We start from the raw sequence: 24,889 nt of genomic DNA on the forward strand, positions 1-24,889 counted from the left end.
TTTCACAGATGTTGAACAGTAAGCGTTTCCTATTGGATGCTGCACCGGACATTGAGTACGAGGTACATGGTTACATAAAGCGATACTACATGTTCTGTTCTATATTTTTATTTACTATTTCCAACTCATCAAACAAAACTCCACACAGGGTGAAAGTCGACAACAAACTAAATATTTTGGCAATTTTTTTTTTTTCGAAGGCATATTTAGTTCTTAAAAACGTGTTTTACAATGCGGGGACGGCCCCACAACGTCGTTTTTTTTTCAGGGGTTACTGTTTTTGTGGGGACATTTTCTCCAATTTTGTCCGCACTTTGACAGTAATACCTTTTGGTTGTCACAGAATGTGGGGTTGCTTTTACGATGAGAAACAATGCTATGAAATGAGTTCTGGAGAAAAAGATTCCTTTTGTTCACTTCAAAAGGACTTTTTTTGCTGGTTCGCTTCAACATTTTTCTGAAGTGACCGTGCTTTCACTGAAACAAACAAAACAAACTCAGCCCCTTTGCCCAAACGGACTGAGACCACCTCTTGAGAAAGACTAAGTTCGGTTCGATTAAAACGAACTCTGAAAGGGACTTCTTTTGGAGACAAGCACACGCTTCCAAAAGGACAGAACCGCACTCATTTCGAAAAAAAATCATCCCAAACGAACCAAGTGTTAGGCGCCCTTATTTACCACAGAAAGCCCACGTTAGCGCACAGTCACCGCGACGGTTGTTCTATTTCAATCTATCCTGATAATCTTGTTTGTGGATTAGTTGATCTTTGAAGATTTGTAAATCTTATATACAACTAATGGGGTCGAAAGGTAAACTTTAACAGTAAGAAGCATTGCGGCTTCTTAGCGGTGTATTCACCCTTTTTTTGGTGCTGTTTTAAGGGTTGGGAGATCAGGTCACTTTATTGTGTATCGCTGTATTCCCTCATCTGAAGATCTCTTTCCATAGGTATTTGTATAACCTAGCAAATAAGAAGTCACAGGTCAAATGGTCTTGATGGCAGCATGGTAAAAATAAAGCCACAAATGGGTTCATCTTTCTTTTAAGAACGTTGCTGATAATGGTTCACTGGGCTATTTAGTAGCAGTTGAATTAGCAATGTGTGTTTTTAAACTAAATGCCATTATGAATGTTGTTCCAATACTGGGGTTTCTTTATGTTTTAGGACCCCAGTGGCTTTATAACCACCAGAGATTTTCACTTCTCCCCCAGTTATTGCAGTTGAAGTTTTTCAAGGTTTCAGGGTTCTGGCTCAGGCACACTGACAGTTGTTAGCTATTTTAAATATTGCTGTGCATTTATATCCAAACTGAGTCATCAGCACTTTTCGAAATTTGATATCATGAGCTGATTGGGCTGTACATTCAGTGCCACGTGAATTGAGAGAATTGTCTCTAGCTTTAAGCACAGAGAATGCAATGTGCAATCAGCTATAGCAATATGTACAGAACAAGTCTGGATTTATGAGCATTACTAGTCATTATAGGATCTTGCATGCATTAGTGCTGTGCATTTCTTCCAAGTATCCATCTATAAGCAACTGTTGTAATCAATGCATAGCATGACTAAGCATATATATTTGCTGTGCATACTCGAGTTTTCCAACGACTTCATAAACAATGCAATAATAATAATAATAATAATAATAATAATAATAATAATAATAATAATAATAATTACAGCTGCAAGACAGCCAATGAAACATGAAGAAACATGCTGTGGAACAAACACACACATACGCATGGTAAATATGTAACATTTTTCAAACCCTCCCCGTAGAAAGCTCAACTGTTCTCATGGTACCATCTGCGTTTCCGCCTTGTTGAAAGACAAGTGAATGAAAGCTCGCCCGGGCTGTTTTTCCCATCTCTGAGCGGAGAGGTGATGAGATGTGGAGTAATGCATCCTGGCATTCGTCTTCCCTCAGGTTTGTTCTGCTGTTTGTACTCATCAGGGCTGCACTTAATAACCCAGAGCTGACAATGGAACGCAAGCAAAGAGCTTCACAATAAGGTCACGCTGGCTATTTCTGGGGCTCTTCTTTTGTTCTCCCCAAATCCCTATTCCACCTCAATGCAAACATCACAGCATATTCACAGCCCAAAGCCAAAATTGTGTTTATTTTTCCCTAGTGGACACTGAAATAAGTAACACCAGACTAGACACAGAGCCTTATATCATAACAGCCTTTGTAACTTCGACTCTATTATAAATTATTATATATTTATTATAACTATATGTAGTCTGAAACATCCTGATATAATAGCTTTTTTAAAAATCAATTATTCACATTTTTGTTTACTTACCTTTTTCTTTGAGATTTTGCTCCTTTTGGTACACAGCCTTTTTCCATTTTTTTAAAATGTAATATAATATATATATATATATATATATATATATATATATATATATATATATATATATATATATATATATATATATATATACTGTATATCCTCATCTCTTATTAGAATTACCAGAATTGGTTACAATGGAATTGGAATTGGAATTGAAAAAAATGGAATTGGAATCAGAATTGATTAAAATGGAATTGGAACTGGAATTGATTACAATGGAATTGGAATCGGAATTGATTACAATGGAATTGGAATTGATTAAAATTGAATTGGAATTATAATTGAAAAAAGCAATTGACCCTAACCCATAAAGGTCCCTGATTTTTACATAAAAAATGATATTAAATAAACGATTCAATCTTGATTTCAAATGTTCAGTCGTCTTCCCTATCCCGCTCTTTGAACCCAGGAACGAGGAATAGTAACACTTCCTTGTTTTATATAATTTAGTGGAGAGGGAACGTAAACAAGCCACAGAGATTTTAAAGGTAACAGCTGGCAGATGAACTAAAAGAGGCTGGCGTCTTCTCCTGCTCCAGACTCCAGGGTAGAGCAAACCTGGATGTATTTGGGTCAGGAAGGACCGGGTACGGTTACTGTCTGCATTCTCACAGGGCCCCTTTGGAAACCCCAATCGAAGATATGCTGAAGGGTTGTGTGTGAGCGTACTATAAAAACTGGCTTTACAATAAATGTCAGTAATTCAGATTGAATTGCATATGAGCAAACATACAGTATGTCCTGTACAATGCAAATAAAGTAAGCATCAATTGAGTGTGTGCTAGGACACATACCTGAATATTCAACAAATACACCTGGAAATCCATTCATGTAACACATAAAAGGCTGTTTTAAAAAAGCACGTGCAAAGTAAACCTGTGGATAAATGAGGTCTGAAATATCTAACACGCATTCTACTGTGCAGAACAGCGTTTTTCTCCTATCTTTTGCATTTTGTTTATTTTTGCTGTAATGTGGTAGGAATTTCAATTTCTAAAAATGACAGAATATTTGTTTGAATTTTGAAATGTAAACCAAGTCGGTGAGATGAGATGCGGTAACCAAGGATGCAGACAAGCCCGGTTAAGATGCTCGCTGGCGGTGTGCACGGTCGACAATTTGCGCCTAGCCTCTGCCCTATTACATATACCATGGTGAAAACATAGCAAGTGCAGTAAAGCACAGGGTTAACCACAGCTAGTATGGTAAAGCATTGTAACATCTGTGGTTGACTATAGGAAAGAGGAGCTATAGGAAAGCAAGGGAAACACGTGCAAGCGTATAATGCAGACTCTCAACTCCTATACTGTACTGGGTCCCCACAGTCGCCTGTCATACAGTCGGCTTCAACAGCAATAAGCTGTTAAGTCTGCTGGACACAGTGAGTCAGGGGCCTGTGTCCACATGGTAGAGCGTGTCGAATTCCAGTGGACACATCATTAATTCTGTGTAATAGGCCATGAACTGAGAACGTGGTAGTGTGTCTGTGTGCGCTAGCTAGAGAGGGAGAGGGGAGAGGGAGAGGGAGAGGGAGAAGGGAGATGGGATGGGGAGAGGGGAGGGGGAGAGGGAGAAGGGAGAGGGGAGAGGTAGAGGGGAGGGGGAGAGGCAGAGAGGGGAGAGAGAGAAGGGAGAGGAGAAGGGGAGAGGGGTAAGGGAGAGGGAGGGGAGAGGGAAAAGGGGCGAGGGAGAGGGAGAGGGGAGAGGGAAAAGAGAGGGGGAGAGGGAGAGGGGAGAGAGAGAGGGCACTAAAAGCACTAAAAGCTTGCCAGGGATTAAAATAGAACCCTTTTTTAATTCTTTAAACATTTAGCAGGCCTGTATAATGGCCTGCAGAGAGTAAAACAGAGTGGCAACATATTACACACAATCAGCACTGCTACAAGGGTAAAAATGTTTGAAGCAAAGGCTGGTATTTTTCAGCATTATACTAGAGGCCTTTTCTAACCCTCCCCAATCCTCAATAAGCATGCCATTTGGAGAATTTGACAGTGGTATTAAAATGGCATGAACAACCAATACACACTGGCGACCCAACCCAGCACCATATTAGTACCCCGCAGAATCACAGTGATAGAATTCGCTGCAAAAATACAACAGCACACTGTCAGATACAGAGATGATACAATGAAACTGCAATGAATTACCGCAGTATGTGTTGCCTTATACCACAGCTACCCTTTTTGGCTAGTTCTGTTACCCTAACAGCCCCTTGGTAATCTGTCCTGTTGCTCTTCTGTCCTGCTGTCATAGAAAATGTGCTAACCAGCCCTCAATCTCTGGTATTTACGGTACTGTAAGTTGAATTATATATCTCTCTTATGTACAGCTCTGGCCAAAAGTTTTGCATCACCTAGACTTTTAGGATTGAGACATCATTAAAAAAAAACAAAACTTTATGAACATCATTTAGATCTTTTATTTAACATCATGTAATCAAAGAAACTACAACATGATATTGCAAGTCTACCGGAAGCCCTATGTAGTACAGTATTAATGTTAGATTTTGAAATGTCACATTTTTCAGTTTATGTCAGTTTTACGTTAAGTATGTGGAAAACTACAAAGCGGTGTGTAATTTAACATAACATTATTCAGCAGGTTTCATTCGACTTTATGAATCAAAATGTGTTCATTCTACAGGGTGATGCAAAACTTTTAGCCAAGAACAATGTAAAATAAATGGATGAATAAACTCAATCCCCCGACGCCTGAAGGTTTCAATAGAAAGGAATAGCAGATCGCTACATCATTAACTATATACTAAATTACATCACAAGCACACAAATAGATTTAAATAGAAATAAGCAAGTGTTTTTACCATGGCATGGTAACTACACCCACTTTTTTTGGGCGCAGGCGGAGCGCCATGGCGAACGCAAGCACAGACCTGGACAACGCGGAGGCGCAGCGGCAATTCAACAACAATAACCGTCCCGCCAGCACCCCGGAACAGGCCTGGGACGTGGAGAGCACCACGGCCAGGCTCTTTGAGTGCTCCCGGATCAGAGCACTGGCAGGTTGGCTGAATCTCTTATTCACTGAAATGCTTAACCCGCTGTCACACAATGTATGTTCCCCCAGAATGTTTGTTTCCGCCTAGGAACCAATATTCGGGAATATTGGTTTCCCTTCTTAATATATGTGTACCCCCTTATTATTATTTTTGTAACACAGTAATCTTACTTTGCCTATAAGTCTATATCCATGCACTATCAACCAAAACCTTAATTTTAAGACCACTTTCCCTAACCCTAAACTTGTACCATCCAGTCCCCTCTGACAGGTCCAGTCTCACCTACAATAATACATGACAACAGCCTGCAAACATTACTCCCGTTTACCAGCATTATACATGCAGAATTTACATAAAAATAAGATACATAACAAACGTGCATGTAGGGGGGAAGCAGTGTTTGCTGGTGGGAACAAATATCCGGGGTTACAAAGGGAACGGTCCAAAAATTAAAATGCTCTATGAATCTCCTTCCTCTTCAATCGGTGTGACTCTCTCTCTCTCTCATCCCGTGTGTTCTCGTGTCAGACGAGCGCGACGCCGTTCAGAAGAAGACCTTCACCAAGTGGGTGAACTCTCACTTGGCGCGAGTCGCCTGTCGAATCGCTGACCTCTACAATGACCTCCGGGATGGATATATGCTGACCAGGCTACTGGAGGTGCTGTCTGGGGAACAGCTGGTGAGTCCGGCCTCTAGCTCCCCCCCCCCGTCTCCCTCTCTCCCCCTCACTCCATCCCGACCCCCTACCTCCCCCTCTCTCCCTTACTGCCTGTCTCCTTACCATTCCTCGCTAAGACTGCCCCTCCTTTTCCTCCATCCTTGCCTCCCCCTCTTACTTCCCTACCTCCTTCTCCCTCTCTGCCTCCCTCCCTGATTCCTTCCCTCCCTGATTCTCTTCTTCCCCCTGCCTCTACCTCCCCTATATCCCTCTCTCATTCCCTCCATTTCTGTCCCTACTTCCCTCCCCTCCTCCATCCCTCTCTCTCTCCCTTCCTGCCTCATTGCCTCCCTCTCTACCTCCTAGTTGCTCACTCCACCTGACTCTTGTTTAAGCCCAAGCCCACACGAGGTCGCATGCGGATCCACTGCCTGGAGAATGTGGACAAGGCTCTGACGTTCCTCAAGGAGCAACGCGTCCACCTGGAGAACGTGGGATCCCACGACATCGTCGACGGCAACCATCGCCTCTCGCTGGGCCTGATCTGGACCATCATCCTCCGCTTCCAGGTACTACTCTCGCTCACACCCCCTGTCACTCAAACTCTAAAAAACACATTACGTATTACAGGCGGCTTGGGGGTCCAGTGGTTAGAGAAAGGGACTTGTTACCAGGAGGTTCAATCCCGGCTCAGCCACTGACTCCCTGTGTGTGACCCTGAGCAAGTCACTCGGATGAGACGTCAGACAAACGAGGTCCTATTGGAAGTGACTCTGCAGCAGCAGTTGTTGATACATTAGTCTCTGTAAGCTGCTTTGGATAAAAGCATCAGCTAAATGACATTATTATTATTAATAATAATAATAATAATAATAATAATAATAATAATAATAATAATAATAATATATATATATATATATATATATATATATATATATATATATGGTATATATATATATATGAACATAATTGTTCTTTTATTTAACATCATGTAATAAAAGAAACTGCAAAATGATATACCGGAAGCCATAATAGTAGTACAGTATTTCATGTTAGATTTCGAAATGTCATTTTTTTCAATGTTGTCATTTTTTCATTTAGTGTATGGAATACAACTGGGTATTGTAATTCAATATCTTAACGTTACATTATTCAGCGGGTTTCATTCGACTTTATGAAGAAAAATGAGCTCTAAAGGGCGATGCAAAACTTTTGGTCATAGCTGTATATCCGACTGTATATCTATTTTTGTAATCCATTTATAAACGGGCTCCACATTTTAAGGAAGTCATTTAAATTTCCTTTATCTGCCTGGTAGAGCCTCTCCAGCGGTAATGCATACAGCCTTAGATATTTATGTGAAAGGTGGACATTTCTTTCCTTTCCAGTATTTAAGGATCGTGAGTCTTCTATTTTGTACGCGAGTGAAGGTGAAACTAGCAGGTGATTGGAGATGTGATGCTATTGATGGTTTGTGGGACTCTGCTCAGTCAGCATTTTATCAGGACCGGTTACAGTAGCAGTATCTATGGGGAAAGACAACACCACAGAAAAAGCTTTTGTAAAGGAGACAGCTGAGCCTGACACTATATTGTACATTGTGAGATAAAACCTTGGCTACCAAGAAAGACATCCTTGAATAAATGCAATGTTCAAATAGTCTGGGATGGTGCTGCTAAATATCTCAACCAGTTTAAAAACAGTCGATTTTCTTATTTCAACCAGTATGAATACTAATGAATAATCTACAGCTGTGGCCAAATATTTTGCATCACCTAGAATTTTAGTATTGGGACATAATAAAAAATAAAAATAAACTATATGAACATCATTTCGATATTTTATTTAACATCATCTAATCAAAGAAACTACAAAATGATATTGCAAAAGTCTACTGGACGCCATAGTAGTATTTCATGTTAGATTTCAAAATGTCACATTTTTCAGTTTGTCATTTTTTTTACGTTGAGTATATGGATAACTACAAAGCGGTGTGTAATTCAATATGTTAACGTAACCTTATTCAGCAGGTTTCATTTGACTTTATGAAGCAACGTTTGTTGATTCTATAAGGAGGTGATGCCATATATTGCCCAAATGTACACAGTATGGTTTTATTGTGCAACTGGAACACCTGTACTAAATGACAGCTTTATATGCACAGTTTTTACATTTAAATAAATTGTAAACATTTGCATATGATAGCCAGCATGTTTACTTTATAGATAATGTATTTTCAACCGGGCATTAACAGTTAAAGATATCACAACCTGAAATGGTTAAACAGGTCAGAGGGCGAGACCAGTTGCGATTATGAACTGCAGGAGGATGGTGTAGTGTAACCTCTGTAAATTATAAAGCTGTAAACTGCTGTATATACAGCACAGATGGAAACGTCTATGACTACTACAACCTAAAATGGTAACACCTTAAAATAATGGTCACAAATTCCTAATGAATTCCGGCTGAATACCACAGGACTACAGGATTGTGCGAAGTGTAAATTCACGCATGAATACATGTGATCAATATCGTTTGTTATAAAGAAACACGGAACGAACGAGGGCGATTAAACCCACATGATTGAACAGGGGGCTGAATTCAAAATGAAGGACTTCAGAACTCAGAGGAAGTGCAGAAGATATTCCTGTGTTTTTCCATGTGGGATTCACTCAGAATTCATTATGAATTTGTGGCCATTATTTTAATATGTTACCTTAAAACAGTAATAAAGTCCACCGAATTGTACATAGCAAGGCTGTAACTGCATCACAATGTTCTAGTAATTGGGACTGGATATTGAATTAGAGCAGAGAAGCCAGAGCTAATGTAAGGGCAAGCCTGAGAGTATCTCTTTGTTGCTCATTCCAGATTCAGGTGATTAAGATCGAGACTGAAGACAACCGGGAGACGCGTTCAGCCAAGGATGCACTGCTTCTCTGGTGTCAGATGAAGACCGCTGGGTATGTTTATTATTGAACCATCTCCATACTCTTGCTATTGCAAACATCGGCAAATCTCTGCATATGCATAGTAAATCGATAGCTGACACTATGCCCTTCAAACAAAACAAGTATTACAGCTCTTCCCCCCCCACTCATTTTGTAATATTAACTATTACAAAATGATGCACTGCACAAAATGAATGTCTTTCAGAGGGACTACTCTCCACTGTAGTATCTACCAATAGGTTCCAATGGGTTCCAATAATTCTTTAGCCAATAAAGAGTCCTGTGTACATGCGTTCCTCAATGAATTCACTGGCGTGGTATAAAACAATTCTTGTATGACGTATTTGCATGATTTTACCCAGTTCTTCCATCTTGTGCAATGAACGGAAAGCCCAGTAAGAGAAGCGTTGACCGACAGTGTGTCTCTTTGAATCCTTTGCCAGCTACCCCGAAGTGAGCATTCAAAACTTCACAACCAGCTGGCGAGACGGGCTTGCCTTCAATGCTCTGATCCATAAACACAGGTAACCCCATAAAACCACCCACCTGGCCATCCACCTGGCCATCCACCTGGCCATCCACCTGGCTGAAAGTCAGACTACCTATTCAATTGCAATAGGGTATTATTAGGAACCATTAGGAAATATGGCTGCAGCACCAGGAGGAAATGTTATGGACAGCAGATGAACTGTAAGGTCTAAAGCAGTTAGCGGTTAGTTGGACTTAATTGGTCTGATTCTGAAGATTTTTTTATGCTTTCGCAGGCTAAGCAAGCCTGAATATACATTTTTAATACGTTTTTCACTTCTTTTCATTTTAGACTTTTTCTTGCCGTTTTATACATACCATTTTATAAAATCTAATTCAAATGTATTTTTATTTAACCAGGATAGAACCCTGGAGATATACATCTCCTCTGCAGGGGGTCCTGGGAACAGAAGACGTCAAGACCAAAGCCAAAAAGAGAGAAACCATTCAGACAGGACAACAACACTTAAAGCAATCATAAAAACAGTAAATTCAGAATAAAAGCATCAAAATGCTTCAGTCATCGCATTATTTATACAGCAGGTGGCGACAGGGTATATACCATCCATAGATATCTACCCGCAATGATCCTTCCGTATCAGGAGGCGGGGTTAATTGGAGAGCTTGTGCTGCAGCCAATCGAGATCTCAGACAGCTTCTACTGAACCAATCACAACCATGGAAATGCATGCAACGCTGTTTTAAAATGCATGTGATTTCTGCTCTTACTGTTTTAGGCCAGATCTGATTGAATTCAGCAAGCTGACCAAATCCAATGCCACCCACAATCTCCAGCAGGCCTTCAACAGTGCAGAGCAGCACCTCGGACTGACCAAACTTCTTGACCCAGAAGGTGGGCTTTATAACAATCCTGATCCTAGCCTTTTTATTAGCGCCAATGACTTCCATTCTATGTAACCCTTCCCTGCCTCTCCGCTCCCTGCAGATGTCAACACGGAAAATCCGGACGAAAAGTCTATCATCACCTACGTTGTGTCCTTTTACCATTACTTCTCCAAAATGAAAGCTCTGGCTGTCGAAGGGAAGAGGGTGGGAAAGGTAAGAGTCCTTTTAAGGAGCAACGGATTTCTTTTGAGCTGGAATCCTTATTATAGAACAAAGAGTTACCAAAATGACCCCATCAAATATAATCAGAAGGTGAGTTAAAATGGGCAAAGAAATTGGATCTAGGAAACGTCCCCGAAACGTCATGTCTGAGTCATGTTGGAGTCAGTGATGCAGTGTTCAAAAAAGAATGGCTAACCATTTTGGGTTTCATGGTAGGTGCTAAGGGTGTACAGAGATTCTGCCAATCATTAAATGAGTCACTTTATATAATATATTGGAATATGCCTTGGCTTTAACCCTTGGTATCGCCAGGATTTCTTTATCACAATTATTATTATTATTATTATTATTATTATTATTATTATTATTTATTTATTTATTTATTTATTTATTTATTTATTTATTTATTTGGCAGATGCCTTTATCCAAGGTGCCTTCAGTTGTGCCTTACACGGTTACAATGCAAGATTAATATTTAAACACAGTACAGTTTACAGTAAGTGCAGATAATACTACTAAAATACAATGTGAAATAGGATGCAACAGGATTACAACAAGTTATATCTACAACAACGTATTCTTGGAGTGACATGTTCAGCTTGTTAGTGACATAGTTGGTGTCATTTTTAATATATGACTATACATTATCGTGTAGGGCTCACATTTTTCTGTACAAAAGCCAAACCCGTTACTGTAAACATGTATATAAAACAAAGCTTCTGTAATTAAAATGCATACCCGGGATGATATAGGATTGATGAATATAAAGATGAACGGTACACTGAAGGGGTTTGATGTTTCAGTGAATTTGATCACTGATACCCCCCATCCCACCCCCACAGGTCCTGGATAAGGCACTGGAGACGGAGAAGATTATTGAGCGGTATGAAGTGCTGGCCTCTGAACTGCTGGAGTGGATCGAGAAGACCATCGGCATTATCAGCAACCAGAAATTCGCCAACTCCCTGGTCGGGGTACAGCAGCAACTACAGGCTTTCACCACCTACTGTACCATTGAGAAGCCCATCAAGTAAGCCATGACCTGCCAACATGAACAGCAATCCTCTGAGGAGATGGGCTCCATCATGTTAATGGGGATAAACAATGGGACACGCATGTCAATCGTTCTAAGTTCTAAATGAATGTTCTATCAGTCTAATGTTCTAACCCACACTAGAAGAGGGTTCAGTATCATCAGCCAATCGGCTTCCAGCTCTAGCGGGCCTCAAATAGACAGGAGATACCCACTGGAACGTCACTGCATTAACTGTGAATCAAACTTAAAATCAATCCTTGCAACTGCTGGCTTTTTTTTATTTTGACTTGCTGTATTGAAAGCTCAGTTGACATATACTTGTCTCAGTCATTCGTTTTTATTGTTAAGCATTAAAGACTGATCCAATATATTATATTTTTTAAGGGAAAGATTATAGAAGTGATTTGTTTAGGGTTAAAAAAATGTATCTGAATGTAAACGTGCTTACGTTTGATTGCAAAGTAATTCATCATGTCTTTTATATTGATCACCTGTCATAATGCTGAACAGCATACTGAAGATTGAAGTTGGTTAGAGATGGCGCTCATAATACGAAATGGAGACAAAGTAGTCAAAATGACCTCAAAAAGTGCACAAGTGGGCGTACTTAGGATTTGATGGACATGGAAAAAATAAGAACATGACAATAGACCAATTCTGCAGTAGTTCCATTAAAGGTTAAACTAACTAACTAAAATATTATTTATGTCCATCAACTTACATGCCCTTTTCCTTTTCCAAATATGAAATCCTCCGTGCTTGAGTTTAGCTCTGTTTCTTTCTTTAACAAAGACAATCATCTGCTCCTTGATAGAGATGAAATGTGAAACATCTGGATCACATCTGGGTTTGGCCTCACAAACAGCTGCGGGGTGAAGAGAGCTTCTCTCGAACAGTCAGAATAATTTTCTCCTGCTTATTCAAAGGGCTGAAGCTCAGTCAAGTGCACAGAAACAAGCCACTTATAATTACAGGCTGTTATGTGTTTAATGCCCAGCAGGTGGCGACAGGGTATATACCATCCATAGATATCTAAAAGCTGTTACATATAAACCTTTCCTGGAATTTAGTGCAATATTTTATGCTTGCCTCAAATTCTTTGTTAAGAACCTGAAACAATGATCTGTTTGATTTTTGGAGATGTGAGCTACTGTTTATAACCTGCCACATTGCCACAAGAAACAGCTATTGGAGTTCCTAAAGCTGATTGTAGACAGACAGATGCCCTGTCCCAATCGCTGTGTCTCTTACGGGTTACACGATCATCGACTTTTAAAACACACTGCTTTGATCTGGTGATAGACTTAACAGTTGTGTTGTCGGCTGTGGTCTTGACATGTTTTTTTTTTTATGTTCACGTACAGATGCACAACTATTAAACACACAACAGTGTTGAATTTAGAAATGCTGAAAGAACGTTTGTCCTTGAATTTAAGTTTCCTGTATAATTTCTAGAGGCTCCTCCCATCGCCTCGTCTTTGCTAAGCAAGCCTGTCTGTGTTTTCTACCTTCAGATTTCAGGAGAAGGGAAACCTGGAGGTCCTCCTGTTCACCATCCAAAGCAAACTGAGAGCGAACAACCAGAAACTGTACGTGCCTCATGAGGGGAAGCTAATCTCCGAGATTAACAAGGTGTGTGGCTGGATTGAGAAATACACACATGCTGTACAGTGGACGGCAAAACACAATATCCTCATTTAATTAAAGTATCTGATGCCTTCACTCAAGTGGAATAACACACATTTAACCCAAGCTAGTTGTATTTGAAGGCTTTTTGTATATCCGATTATAAATATCGGACACTGGTGTTACGTGTTGGGAATTTCCTGACTCCTTTGTGTGTGTGTGGTTGTGTAACGGGTCTGTGTTTAACCCTGTCTTGCCCAGGCATGGGAACGCCTGGAGAAGGCGGAGCATGAGAGGGGCGTGGCTCTGAGGACAGAGCTGATTCGCCAGGAGAAGCTGGAACTCCTGGCTCAGCGCTTTGATCACAAAGCCACTATGAGGGAGGCGTGGCTGAACGAGAACCAGAGACTTGTCTCACAGGTATGAGGACGATCTAACGGGTGTTGATTAACTTCTAGTTACGATTAACTAGAATATATAGCTGTCAAAACTTACTAAATGGTCTTCAGCGGTTCGATTTGCCTGGTGATGTTTTAAACTCGGGCTTACCCACAAACGAGTTACGCTTTTGTTTCATTATTTAATACATTTACTTATAACTAAATGAGAAGATCGTGAAAATGACACATGTTGTCAATGCACAGTTCCATCCTCAAAAAGCACAAAATTGCGTGCTGAAAATGCCTTCAAACTGGCATTCCAACGTCTGTCTTTTTTAAAATCCAGGACAACTTTGGTTACGACCTGCCGGCGGTGGAGGCGGCGATGAAGAAGCACGAAGCGATCGAGGCGGACATCTCGTCATACGAGGAGCGCATCGCCGTGGTCGTGGAGCTGTCGGGGGAGATGGAGTCCGAGAGCTACTACGACATCCGGCGCATCGCTGCTCAGAAGGACAACATCCTGCGGCAGTGGAGCCTGCTGAAGGAGCTAGTGACCGGGCGCCGGGCTCGCCTGGAGAGGAACCTCACCCTGCAGAACACCTTCCAGGAGATGGTCTACATGATCGACTGGATGGAGGAGATACAGGTCAGAGGGGGCTGTGTGTGTGTGTGTGTGTGTGTGTGTGTGTGTGAGACACACTGAGGCCTAGCCGAAATGTGTCTGTGCTTGCGTGTTTAATAATTAATTAAAGGGTACATAAGGATGTTTTTATTTTATTGTGTTACATGTTCCCATGTGTTGCTACAACTGTTTACTTAGGTGTGTGTATTGTTTTAATTATTATTATTTTTTTTACATTTTGACCACTTTTTTAAACTTTTAAATTGCATTCCCTGCCTCAAGATGGCTTCCCATGTACCCGCATGGACCTCTCAGAACTACATTTCCCATCATCCTCCTGGATGCAGCAAGCTTCTGTAAAATGTCTTGTTTGTTTGTTTGTGTGATTCTTTCTTTCTTTCTTTCTTTCTTTCTTTCTTTCTTTCTTTCTTTCTTTCTTTCTTCCCCACTGTGTAAATCCACATGTTGGTGTCACACGTCACATCAAGAATGTATTTTTCATTAAAAAAAACTAAATAAAAAAAATAATGGCCCCGGTCCTGCTGGGTGTGAGTGTGCTGATCATTGAGGTTGCTTGCAGGTGCTGTTGCTCTCCAAGGACTTCGGAAAGCATTTGCTGGAGGTGGATGACCTGCTTCAGAAACACGGGCTGCTGGAAGCTGACATCTCCGTGCAGGCAGAGCGGGTGAAGACCCTCAACACGGCAGCTCTCAAATTCACCAGCATGGAAGGTAAAAGGCAGCTCCACTGCATAGCCATCGCAGAGCCAATTGCTACAATACCATGATGTTCCAGTGCATTACAGCAATGCACTGGTCAATATGGGGAACACTAGTGTTCTATAGCATACTATTACATTCTTACTCACTGTTCTAGAACACTGTAGTAGTACAACTATATGAACATAATTGAGATCTTTTATCTAACATCATGCAATCAAAGAAACTACAAAATGGTATCGCAAAACTATACTGGAAGACAGTTGTACAGTAGTATTTCATGTTAGAATTTTTAAATTTCATGTTTTTTTCAATTGTTGTCAGTATATGGGAAAACTACATATTAGTTAATCCTAGAGTGTGATTTTGGCCATAGCTGTACAGTGTAACAGAATGAGCAATGAAGTTACAGAGAGGTCCAGTAGAGGGCAGAGTTTTCCTTTATTTTTTGGGTTATGTAAATTTATCTCAAGGAAAGGGAACTTTGTTTGTTTGCTGTTGGCGCACTAAAAGTATGAATTCATTATGATTTATCAATAGATGATAACTGGGGCTTTTCATGGTTACACAGTAAAAGTTTGAATATAGGTTACGTGTAGAGGGCAGCACTTCAAATCAATTGCTCTAGACAGTTGTTAAATAAGTTGTTGGGGTCTGAATCCTGTTATTGGCTGTGGAGAGCTTATGTGCTCCTGCAGCATTGGGAAATTAATTGGGGATAGTTCGTTTGATTTGAAAAACCCAAAGAATATGGCCTCCCTGCTGCAACCCACTTATCGATTAGGAGGGCTGACTATTAACTTCTTAAGACATGTGATTGATTGAATACTCTTTCATAATTAATTACAGAAAATGCCATCCCATAGTTCAATCCCTTTCTTCTTTCTTCACTTCCCATTTCCATCCCAGGTTACCAGCCCTGTGATCCCCAGGTAATCTGCAACAGGGTGAACCACGTCAGCACCTGCCTAGAAGAGCTCAAACAGCTGGCCGGTAAGAGGCGCTCAGAGCTGGAAGAATCCAGGCAGCTGTGGACCTTCTTCCAGGAAATGGAGGAATTTGAGGCCTGGATCTGGGAGAAGACGTCCATCCTGGCCACCCAGACCTTCGGCAAAGACCTGAGCAGCGTCTTGAAGCTGCTCAACAAGCACAAAATCCTGGCCGGGGAGCTCCTAGGCCGACGCTCCCTCCTCCAGCAGACCATGAAGAAGGGCAAGCAGATCCTGACCCAGAAATGCTTCGGGACGGGGCACATCCAGGAGAAGATCATGGAGGTGAAGGCCCAGTGGAAGAAGCTTGAAGACCACGCGGGCTTGAGGCTCCACAAGCTCCAGGAGGCCCTCAGCTTCTTCCAGTTCAACGCCGAAATGGACGACCTCTTGGCCTGGCTGCAGGACACCTACCGGCTGGTCTCCAGCGAGGACTTCGGCCACGACGAGTACTCCACCCAGTCCCTGATGAAGAAGCACAAAGGGGTGGCCGAGGAGATCGAGAAGCACCGGATCTACGTGGTAGCTCTCCGCAAGCACAAGGTCAGCTTGTCCGCGCAGTACCGGGACCTGGACGAGGTGCAGAATCGCATGGCAGAGGTGGAGCAGCTCTACACAGAGGTGGCCGAAGTGACTGTTCTGAGGCAGCAGTGGCTCCACGATGCCCTGGCGGTCTACCGCATGTTCAGCGAGGTCAACGCCTGCGAGGTCTGGATCGACGAGAAGGAGCAGTGGCTTAACAAGATGGAAATCCCAGAGAAGCTGGAAGACGTGGAGGTGGTAGCACACAGGTAAGTCAAGTTCTTGTCTTTCAGTTGTAATTACAGGAGTTCATTTGCAAAAAAAAAAAAAAAAGTACCGGATATTATAATTAAGGAAGAGGGATAAAAAAAATTGTTATAGGCTTCATGTGAACATCTGCTTGTGGATTTGGCTTTTTTTTTTGTCTAGCCACGTTTTAACATAAACTTCAGGTTTTAAAAATGTGACATCCTAAAATATGTCATTACAGGACACTTTTGTCATTCAATTCATGGAACAGGAAAGCGTTTGTTTTTATTGTACAGCTAATTTTACAGTGTTCAAATTGCTTAATTTCCCGTCATTTGTTTGGGAAAAGGGCTCTAACTGTTCCTAAAAGTTCACTTCCTGTGTAACTTGTATTCGGACCCCTGCAAACCCACATCGATATAACTATCTGTGGCATAGAGAGTGTTGGGGGTTAGGTGGGGGCTGTAAAACTGTAACAAGTGAATTGGGCGAGGAGGAAACCATGTGATTTCAACACCCTTGTCCTGGCAGAAGAATTCAAAGCATGTACAAGTGAACATAAAGAAATTCACTTTCCTTATTTTTCCAGCAGATGTCTCTCTGTCACATAATGTTTTTTTTTTTTAAATGTTTGATCTGACCTTAATCACCCTGATACATCCGATAGCACGTTATTTAGATCAAACAACGTGGGACAGCCAGTTGGTATTTCAGTATAGTTTTATAACTAATCCGTTTCTCGCTGGCCAGGTTTGAGAGTCTTGACCAGGAGATGAACAGTCTGATGGAACGGATTCTGGACGTCAATCAGATCGTCCAGCAACTTCTGGACGGTGGTCACCCGAGCTCTGCAGAGGTCAGAGGCTGCCAGGACCACCTCAACGGCAGGTAACCACCGGTCAGGGTCAATGAGAAATTTATAATGAGGATTTAATACGATAATTCTAAAACTAATAAAGGCCTGACATGTTCTGTTTACTTTCTTTTGCTTTTTTTCCGGTTCTGCGAATAAATCTAGACATTTTCTTTTTGCATGATATATAAACCTAACCCTTTTCTGATAGAATTGTGTACTTGCATATATTGTGCAAAAGTCCAATTAATGGCATCTAATAAAAGGAGACTATACACAATACAGAGATAGTCGGGCAAATGCCTCCCAGATGGGACTGTATTAGGAATACTTTAAATCACCTATGATTTCTCTAATATTTAATTTCTTACCTGTTTACAAAACCCTATATGTTTGCTATGTGTGATTCTCCAATGTTATTTCTGCTTAGATCATGATTTTCCATGCCTACTTACTATTTTGCTGGAATAGATGGCAAAAAAACGGCCCGGAAACAGCAATAGAGAACACAAATAATACGATAGATGACATAAAGATAATGATTCGAACAGGGGTTGGGATTCTGTTCTGGGTTGGATTAGGTTCTGGGTTGGGGTTAGGACATAGCTTGAAGAGAAAAAGACACCTCCAGGTGCATTATGAGAGCTCCTACCGATCTGCCCATTAGACAACATTGCTTGACGTTTCTCCCTGGTCTTGCAGGTGGAACCGGATTGTGGAGCTGGTGGAGCAGAAGAAGGACCACCTCAATTCCGTTGTGCGTATCCAGAACTACTTGCTGGAGTGCACTGAGATGCAGTCTCAGATCAGCGAGAAGAGGAAAGCCATCGAGACCACCCAGTACACCGGTACCGATCTGGGAGGGGTGCTGGCCCTTCAGAGGAAGCTCTCCACAATGGAGGGAGCCTTGGCCATCCTGGAGCCCAAGCTGATCATTCTTCAGCAAGAGGCGGAAGAACTGGCAGCCGCCCACCCCTCCCAAGCCATGGAGATCTTGGTGCAGTTTGAGCAGATCAGCGTGGAGTGGGACGAGCTCAAGAGGACCCTGCAAGGGTGCGAAGACTCCCTCACGGTGGCCAGCAGGCTCCAACAGTTCATCCAAGACCTGGACAACTTCTTGACCTGGCTGGTGCGCACCCAGACGGCCGTGGCTTCGGAGGAGCTCCCCAACAATCTGGAGGAAGCCGAGCGGCTCATCAACCAGCATGCCACCTTGAAGGAGGAGATCGGACGCTACGAGGAGGACTACAACCAGATCCAGGCGGTCAACAAGCTCCTGGCTGTGGAGGAGGCCGAGCTGCCCTACATCTCCCTCCAGCAGTGGCTGCAGAAGCTGGACGTGGGCTGGAACAAGCTGCTGGAGATGTGGGAGAGCCGGAGGGAGGTCCTGGTGCAGTCCCACATATTCCACCTCTTCCTCCGTGACGTCAAGCAGGCAGAGTCCTTCCTCAATAACCAGGTAAGAGGAGGAGACACAACAGAAACAGCGACACGCTTAAAGCTACTTTATTTATATAACTAGATTCTATTTCTTGGACAAAGCACTTTTTTCCCCTGTCCGGCAACGCATAACATACTGCATATGTAAAATTCTGGCATGTGAGACTGGATTTACAAAATAATAATATAGAGGGGTTGGCTAAGCACTGTATCAGATGTGATACAGGAATGGGCTTTACAAGGTTAAAAATAAACTTTATAATTCTCTGATAATGTAATGTTGAACACATTTTAGCATAGCAAATATGATTAAAAAAAAAAATTTTTAATGTTTTACAAAGCCGATTCAAGGTTTGTTTTCAGCTATAAGTAAGGGTAAGATATGCCCTAGTTACATTGTGTTGCCAAAAAAAAAAAAAAAAAAAGTGATTTGTAGTTACATAATCTAGTTACATAAATAAACCATCTTTTCTCACTTCAATGCTTGGGCATTACAGGGTTAAATTGCAGTCTTTCCTTGCAGCTGTACTTTACGTATAGTGCAGTTGTCGTTATCACTCTGTAACGGTAATAAAGCTCAGAGGGGGTTTGGTTTCCACTGAAAGGGTTAAGTGCATTTCTGTGAAGCAGCGGGGGAGATGTGCAGCGGGATTTGCATAATTTCTGTTTTATCTGGTTGTCATTCAGCTCTAGCAGCTCAAAGCAGAGGCTGCTAGCTAATACCTGAGGCTACATGTGCGAGAGAGAGGGAAAGAGATATGCTAACAATCATCAGCTGTCCAGCCGTGCGCACGCTCCCTCCAATACTGATGCAAATTAATTAAGTTACTGTATAAGATACCAAAGGCTGGCCGAAAAAAGCACCCGCCAAAACACAGTCATCAGGGAGCAGGACCACCATGCACACTAGGGACGGCAGCGATCAGACATGCAGAGTCAAGTTTAAATTATTCTGCAGGGAATGGTGATCATGCCTCAGTAATTACCTACTGCCTCGGATTCCTTTATCCCGGGTATGTCTAATATATTTGCAAATCAGTTTAGTTAACGATAGGCAAGGCAGCCGATCTGGCTGGCTTTGATAAAGGGCTGATGGTTATATATTTATTTTCTTAATTATTATACGAATTCACATTTTATTTGTAAACTGAATTTCTAGTCACACACATAATAGGCAATGCACTGATTTCATTTCTACCAGTATTTCCACAAAGTGTCTTTCTCTATCTTGTCCTCGGTTGTCCTGAGCGATAAAACAAAGAACATTTCTAAATTTGGAAAAATATGCCGTGTGCTCTTAAACCCTAATGAATACTATTCCGTAAAAAAAATGATATAGTTTGTTTTGTTACAAAAAAAAAATGTATTTGAAACAAGAAAAACGAGAGAAGTAACCTTTTGCAAATCAGTCCAAGTGACGTGTTTTATTTTAATCTTAATGAATGAATTCCCTCAGGACACATTAGTGTCACCATGGCCAATGGGGCAGCCACCCAAGCTGTAACAATAACTGGTTCAACTGGAACCTTTCCCTTGGTACCTGGACTTGTACTGCAGTACTTTTCAAAGTACTTGATCCGTGCCTGGTTCTGGCTCGACCGAACCGCTGCCCTACACCCCATTGACAGTGTTTCTAATCTCCATCACCTATACATGAAGATATATTCTGTGTAATTATATTTATCCATCTGGAAAGAGCTGCAGAGAGTGTGCTTCTCCACAGGAAAGGATCTGCCACGACAGCAAGAGCGCCGGACTGCAGGCGTACCGCATGTTCTACTCTGACCCAGTTTCTCATAACGAACGCAAAGGGACTCAGTGCAGAATCAGATCACAATAAAGCTACTGCATGTCTTTGAGCACTCGCACAGTTTGTTGAAGAAATAGCTCCTTGACAAACCTGTCCCCCTGCCAACTCTCTCATCTCTCGCTGTTGCAAGAATACTAAAATAAATTAGGGTTCAAAGGCAACATATTAAATGAGGATTCAGAAATCTGGTTACATAACCTGTCTATTTAGATTTGGGAACTGGGTCGAGTGATTTCATGTAATCTGTAAACTGGTTAACCCTTTTCCAATCAGATTCCCAAGTCATATAAACAGGGGATTACAAGATCCAATAATGCAAAATCTTCAGCTGTAGGGTCACTGAAAATGAAAGCCCATTAAAAGCCATCACAGCCCCCAATTTCATTTTCTGCTTTTCTCCATTTTAAGCTGCAACACAAGTTTGATGTACTGAAGAAAAAAAAAAAAAAAAAACCTGAACAGCATTTCAATTAAAATAGCATTTAATACGGGCAGGTTTAAAAAAAAAAAAAAAAAATTATTAAAATTTGTTTTGCTTTTTTTTTTGTCTCATTGTTGATCAACACATGAATTGTAAAAATATAGGAGCCTACATTTATTAATAGAGTACCCAAGAGAAGGAGGGGAGTATTAAACAAATCCTGAGCAGAAAGCATCTTAAGGTATGGTATTGACCCTAACTTTATTGACCCCCCCCCCCCCCTCTCTCTCTCTCTCTCTCTCTCTCTCTCAGGAATCAGCCCTGGCTCATGTAGAGCTGCCCACCACTGTGGAGACAGTGGAAGCCACTATAAAGAAGCACAGAAACTTCTCCACCACCATGGACCTGAACCTACAGAAGATCAAAGCTGTGATCGAGGCTGGGGAGAGTCTGGTGGGACAGGGAAACATCTACTCTGAGCGCATCAAGGAGAGGATTGAGATCATCCACACCAGGTACAACCACCCACCTGGCCAACCTGCCATTTATACACTGGTGCCCATCACCCCCTAATCAGACAACATTCATTACACATCTCGATTCCAAAAGCTTTTTACTCCAAATCGTCATTAGCACAGTTTTTATCAGACAGAAAGAAACGCCAGATTTTGTTGTCAATAATCCATATTCAATAACTGATTTGTCAGATTCAATGGGCAGTATACCAGATTCTGTAGTCAAAATAGCAGATTCCATACTCAATATACCAGATTCCATTGTCGACATACAAATTTCTTTAGTATTTATGCCATATTCATTCATTAAGAAATCAGATTCCAAAGTTGAATAGTCAACAGTCAACATACCAGGTTACATTGTCGCGATACCAGCTTCTGTAAATGATATACTGTTCCATAATTAATATACCAAATTCTATAGTCTTTATGCCAGTTTCATTGGTTAATAAACCAGATTCCATATTCAGGAGTTGATTTTTCAAATTCAATAGTCAATATACCAGATGCAATAGTCAATAAGCCAAATTCAACAGTCTATACGTCAGATCCCATCGTCAACATGTCAGATCAAACACTCACACAGAGGGCCAGCTGCTCCCAAGCTGTTGTTAATTAGGCTACTGAGAGGCTGAGATAAGCTGGCTTGACTTCCAAGAGGGACTGGGAGGATTATTGCTCTCGGAGTAGCCACACTGCCAAGCCTTCATACACTGGCCTTCTCTCGCTACAGTGCGCTAATAATAACTGAAGGAGTGTTCTAATTTATTTTTTCAAAAGGAAGAAAATATAGACAGAGGGGGAACTGATGCCAATTTCAACTGGACTGTAATATTTAATGCATCTTAGCAGGGAGTGCAGAAATAAAATGACATGGGTCACTATATTTGTTTTGGAACTATATCAATCCTGCCTGGCCGGTAGCATTACTGCGGGCAAAAAGGACAACTATCAATAAGCACCAAGTAGCGACACGAGTCTGTAGTTCATCACTGAATGTGATGACTGCAAACTTCATTGCTGTAAGAATTTAAAAACTGCATTAGGTTAGAGAAGCAGTGGAAGGTGAATCAAGCGAAGAAACAGCTGCTTAGATTTGTGATGATTGCTGTAATGGTTTCCTTAGATTCTGTGGAGGAGAACAGTAATCCACACAAACCCGAAGCAGCTGTTTCTTCAGTTGTTTTGCTTGGAATGGTAAATTAGCCCAATCAACACCAATGACTCTCAAAACAATACCATACAGTTTGCTTTTTATGTAGCACTCTTCATGCAGAGCACTCTCGGGGCGCTTTACAATCCAGCTCAAGAATATTAATCAAATTTGATTTGAAAAAAGACTGCGCCAGCATTCCTGATATGACTCGTTAGCTGATCTCGAGGTGCGACTCGAAGCATAAGACCCTGCTTTGGAGAGCTCAATCCAAATCGGTTTGTGCAGCTCTAATTGACACTGAGTGAAGGTTGACGTACAGTAAGTGTGAAAAAGGTCTGTGACTTTCATTGCTGTGCATGTCCTCCGGTATTGACTGCGCCTCGCTCGCTCTCTTTCTTTCAGGAGTAAAAAGAACCGAGGCTTGGCTGAGGAATGGCTTCAGAAGCTGCTAGACCAGTGGGAACTACAGAGGTTCTTACAGGATTGCCATGAGGTAGGCTGAGACTTGCATGAAAGTGATTCATCAAACCCAGAAGACAATATAGGGGTGCTGCTGTAACCTTTGCCAATGGTTCCCACTTTCTTTCCACGGAACCTCTACAATCATCAGACCAAAAATGTACGCTACAAACTATATCAGTACCATATATATATATATATATATATATATATATATATATATATATATATATATATATATATATATACTTAACAGTTCATTCAAACCCCTGAATTAAAAGTATTGCTTGTTCATTTCTGATTTTGTAACTTTACTGGGTGTGTTTCAACTTTCTGAAAAAAAAAAACTGCTTATGATGAATTGGAGTAAATAGCCTTGAGAATTTAACCCAGAGTGGTTAAAAAAAGGGCTTGTAACCAAGAGGTCCCTAGATTCAAATCCCAGCTCAGCCACTGACTCACTGTGTGACCCTGAGCAAGTCACTTAACCTCCTTGTGCTCCGTCTTTTCTTGTAAGTGATTCTGTAGCTGATGCAGTTCACAGACCCTAGTTTCTGTACGACGCCTTGGATAAAGGCGTCTGCTAAATAAATAATAATAATAATAATGTCAATTTGCACAGCTTTAGTCATTTTTGTATTTCCTGCCTTTGAAATTAAACCATGTTACATTTAACTCATTACCAAGTTATTTATCAGAACACAAGCTGTATGTATGTAATTTGATAAATCAATATTTTAACACAATTGAAATCCTTCCTTTTGGCTACAAATTGGCGCGTTCTATTTTGAGGACAGTCAAGTTAGACGTGCCCGTATCACAGCAGTGAGATTTCACACCGGCTATGAAGCTCAACACATAGAAAATGGAGCTTTATCATCACTGTGGGGAGGAAAATACCAAGAAATACATTTTTAGACTTCTGTTTCTTATTTTAGATTGAGGCGTCACGAAAGCATCTGAAGGGCTATATTTGTAGAATTAACAGTTACAATTAGACTTTTGCAGTTAACAAAATTATAGTAAGTTATCATAACAATATAGTCCAAGAGAACATTTAAATAACAGGTAGATGATGCCAGTTAAAAATGCTTAAAAAAAAATTACAAAGTAGCTTGTCCTCCAACGAGGACAATGGCACTGAATGGGTTAAGCTCGACCTCAATGTGCCAGCATGCTGCAAAACATGTGCTGCTATTACCGTTCCCTTATCTCATTCAGCCCTGCTTGCCAGTACCTTTTGTTTCGCCTCCTGTTCTGAGCAAAGCTGTGAATTGTCCCTGGTGACGCCCTGAAAAGACATTGCTCTCTCTCTCTCTCTCTCTCTCTCTCTCTCTCTCTCTCTCTCTCTCTCTCTCTCTCTCTCTCTCTCTCTCTCTCTCTCTCTCTCTCTCTCTCTCTCTCTCTCTCTCTCTCTCTCTCTCTCTCTCTCTCTCTCTCTCTCTCTCTCTCTCTCTCTACTCAAGCACTGCAGTAGCAAGCAGTGTCTAAATACATGCTATAGATT

General features: G+C 41.3%; 1 protein-coding gene across 2 annotated transcripts in view; it reads left to right on the top strand.

Annotated features, from left to right (window-relative positions):
• Window positions 1-5,216: 5,216 nt before the first annotated feature.
• LOC117435238 (spectrin beta chain, non-erythrocytic 4-like) overlaps window positions 5,217-24,889 on the top strand; it is a 47,471-nt gene continuing 27,798 nt past the window's right edge. For both annotated transcript variants that reach the window (XM_059004870.1, XM_034058248.3), the window contains exons 1-17: window positions 5,217-5,380; window positions 5,905-6,056; window positions 6,431-6,604; window positions 8,907-8,998; window positions 9,430-9,510; window positions 10,252-10,367; window positions 10,461-10,573; window positions 11,425-11,612; window positions 13,133-13,250; window positions 13,506-13,664; window positions 13,971-14,273; window positions 14,830-14,980; window positions 15,878-16,748; window positions 17,479-17,616; window positions 18,284-19,040; window positions 21,565-21,767; window positions 23,326-23,416. In XM_059004870.1, coding sequence (XP_058860853.1) covers window positions 5,230-5,380; window positions 5,905-6,056; window positions 6,431-6,604; window positions 8,907-8,998; window positions 9,430-9,510; window positions 10,252-10,367; window positions 10,461-10,573; window positions 11,425-11,612; window positions 13,133-13,250; window positions 13,506-13,664; window positions 13,971-14,273; window positions 14,830-14,980; window positions 15,878-16,748; window positions 17,479-17,616; window positions 18,284-19,040; window positions 21,565-21,767; window positions 23,326-23,416 — 3,858 coding nt within the window. In that variant the 5' untranslated portion in view covers window positions 5,217-5,229. The remainder of the gene's footprint in view (window positions 5,381-5,904; window positions 6,057-6,430; window positions 6,605-8,906; window positions 8,999-9,429; window positions 9,511-10,251; window positions 10,368-10,460; window positions 10,574-11,424; window positions 11,613-13,132; window positions 13,251-13,505; window positions 13,665-13,970; window positions 14,274-14,829; window positions 14,981-15,877; window positions 16,749-17,478; window positions 17,617-18,283; window positions 19,041-21,564; window positions 21,768-23,325; window positions 23,417-24,889) is intronic.

The sequence above is a fragment of the Acipenser ruthenus genome, chromosome 30, assembly GCF_902713425.1.
Source record: "Acipenser ruthenus chromosome 30, fAciRut3.2 maternal haplotype, whole genome shotgun sequence".
NCBI lineage: Eukaryota > Metazoa > Chordata > Actinopteri > Acipenseriformes > Acipenseridae > Acipenser > Acipenser ruthenus.